Source organism: Coturnix japonica, unplaced genomic scaffold (assembly GCF_001577835.2).
Source record: "Coturnix japonica isolate 7356 unplaced genomic scaffold, Coturnix japonica 2.1 chrUnrandom477, whole genome shotgun sequence".
Taxonomy (NCBI): domain Eukaryota; kingdom Metazoa; phylum Chordata; class Aves; order Galliformes; family Phasianidae; genus Coturnix; species Coturnix japonica.
In genome coordinates, this window is record NW_015439879.1 from 25,998 (window position 1) to 29,003 (window position 3,006).

General features: G+C 52.3%; 1 protein-coding gene across 1 annotated transcript in view; it reads right to left on the bottom strand.

Annotated features, from left to right (window-relative positions):
* The window catches only part of LOC107307076 (neuroblast differentiation-associated protein AHNAK-like), a 20,888-nt gene that overhangs the window by 12,866 nt on the left and 5,016 nt on the right, over positions 1-3,006 (bottom strand). Inside the window, 2 exon segments of the mRNA XM_032441670.1 lie at positions 6-1,190; positions 1,192-3,006. Coding sequence (XP_032297561.1) covers positions 6-1,190; positions 1,192-3,006 — 3,000 coding nt within the window.

A 3,006-nucleotide genomic window follows, 5' to 3' on the forward strand; every position in this document is an offset into this window, starting at 1 on the left:
GACACATCCACGTCTCCCTTCACTTTGGGTCCTTTCAGGTTCAGGTCGATGTCAGGCATGGAGATCTTTGGTGTCTTGAAGTGCATCTCAGGCATCTTGAACTTGGGCCCCTTCACTTTCCCTTCGGGTCCTTCCAGCTCCACATCAGGAAGGTCCACGTCCACTTTGGGTCCCTTGATGTCCACCTGGGGTCCCTTTATCTCTCCCTCCATCTTTGGGACATTCACCTCCACGTCCCCCTTCACTTTGGGTCCTTTCAGGTTCAGATCCACGTCAGGCACCGAGATCTTTGACGTCTTGATGTTGAGTTTTGGCATCTTGAATTTGGGTCCTTTCCATTTCCCTTCTGCTCCCCCTCCTACCTCCAATTCCGGCCCTTCCAATTCCACTTCTGGTCCCGAAATCTCCCCTTCTACTTTTGGGACCCCCACCTCAATATCGGCCCCCTCAAACTTGGGTCCCGTCAGGTTAAAATGGGGCAGTTTCATTTTGGGTCCTTTCAATTTGGCTTCGGGACACTCCAGGTCGACGTCGGGACCCTTCAGGTTGATCCCGGGTCCTTTTAGTTCCCCCTCTATTTTGGGGCCGGAAACGTCCATTTCTCCCTTCATTTTAGGTCCTTTTAGGTTCAGATCCACGTCGGGTTTGCTCAGTTTGGGCCCCTTGATGTTCAATTTGGGCATCTTAAATTTAGGACCTTTGATTTTCCCTTCTGGACACTCCAAATCCACTTCGGGACCCTCGACCCCCAACCCGGGACCCTCCACGTCCACTTTGGGTCCTGTGAGTTCCCCGGACACCTTTGGGGGGTCTCCCTTTATTTTGGGTCCTTTCAGGCTGATATCGACGTCGGGGAGGCCAAGTTTGGGGCTCTGTACGTTGAGTTCAGGCAGACGAAGCTTCAGACCCTTCGATTTCACCTCCGGGGCCTCGAAATCGGGCAGATCCAGATCGAATTTGGGGGCAGAAACGTCAACTTTGGGGGCAGAAATGTCAACTTTGGGGCCTTTCAGGTCAACGTCGGGCACCTCAATGTCAACTTTGGGGACAGAAACGTCAACTTCAGCTTTTGGGAGCGATACGTCGACCTTAGGGAGTTCCCCTTTTAGGCCAGGAACCCCAAATTTGGGCATTTTCAGCTTGGGCATCTTCAGCTTCCCTCCTGCACCGGGGATGTCCACGTCTGGAGCTTCNCCCTTTTAGGCCAGGAACCCCAAATTTGGGCATTTTCAGCTTGGGCATCTTCAGCTTCCCTCCTGCACCGGGGATGTCCACGTCTGGAGCTTCAATGTCCATTTTGGGGCCTTTCAGGTCAACTTTGGGACCCTTGATGTCAACATCAGGCACCTCAATGTCAACTTTGGGGCCTTTCAGGTCAACATCAGGCACTTCAATGTCAACTTTGGGGGCAGAAATGTCCATTTCAGCCTTTGGGAGTGACACATCGACACTGGGGAGCTCCCCTTTTAAGCCAGGAACCCCAAATTTGGGCATTTTCAGCTTGGGCATCTTCAGCTTCCCTCCTGCATCTGGAGCTTCAATGTCCATTTTGGGTCCTTTTATGTCAACTTTGGGTCCCTTGATGTCAACGTCAGGCACTTCAATGTCAACTTTGGGGCCTTTCAAGTCAACATCAGGCACTTCAATGTCAACTTTGGGGGCAGAAACATCAACTTTGGGGGCAGAAACATCAACTTTGGGGGCAGAAATGTCCATTTCAGCCTTTGGGAGTGACACATCGACACTGGGGAGCTCCCCTTTTAGGCCAGGAACCCCAAATTTGGGCATTTTCAACTTAGGCATCTTCAGCTTCCCTCCTGCACTGGGGATGTCCACATCCGGAGCTTCAACATCCATTTTGGGTCCTTTTATGTCAACTTTGGGTCCCTTGATGTCAACGTCGGGCACTTCAATGTCAACTTTGGGGCCTTTCATGTCAAATTTGGGGCCTTTCAGGTCAACTTTGGGCACCCCGATGTCAATGTTCGGAGCCGTGACATCCATCCCGGGCGCTCTGAGCTCCCCTTCCAGTTTGGGGGAAGAAACGTCCATTTTGGGGCCCTTCAGGTTGAGGTCGATGTCAGACATGGAGATGTGGGGCGCCTTGAGCTGCAGGTCGGGCATCGTCACCGCGGGGCCCTTCAGGTTCCCTTGTGGGCCTTTCAGATCCACACTGGGCACGTCCACGGCCACTTTTGGGGCAGAAATGTCCATTTCAGCCTTTGGTAGCGACACATCAACGCTGGGGAGCTCCCCTTTTAGGCCAGGAACCCCAAATTTGGGCATTTTCAACTTAGGCATCTTCAGCTTCCCATCTGCACTGGGCATGTCCACGTCTGGAGCTTCAATGTCCATTTTGGGTCCTTTTATGTCAACTTTGGGGCCCTTGATGTCAACATCAGGCACTTCAATGTCAACTTTTGGGGCAGAAATGTCCATTTCAGCCTTTGGTAGCGACACATCGACACTGGGGAGCTCCCCTTTTAGGCCAGGAACCCCAAATTTGGGCATTTTCAACTTAGGCATCTTCAGCTTCCCATCTGCACCGGGGATGTCCACGTTGGGCACCTCAACGTCAACTTTGGGGCCTTTCATGTCCAAGTCAGGCACTTCAATATCAACTTTGGGGCCCTTGACGTCAACTTTGGGGGCAGAAATGTCCATTTTGGGGCCCTTGATGTCAAAATCAGGCACTTCAACGTCCATTTTGGGGCCCTTGATGTCAAATTTGGGGCCTTTCAGGTCAACTTTGGGCACCTCAATGTCAACTTTGGGTCCCTTGATGTCAACATTGGGCACCTCAATGCCAACTTTGGGGGCAGAAAGGTCAACTTTGGGGCCTTTCACGTCAACTTTGGGGGCAGAAACGTCAACTTCGGCCTTTGGTAGCGACACATCGACACTGGGGAGCTCCCCTTTTAGGCCAGGAACCCCAAATTTGGGCATTTTCAGCTTGGGCATCTTCAGCTTCCCTCCTGCACCGGGGATGTCCACGTCTGGAGCTTC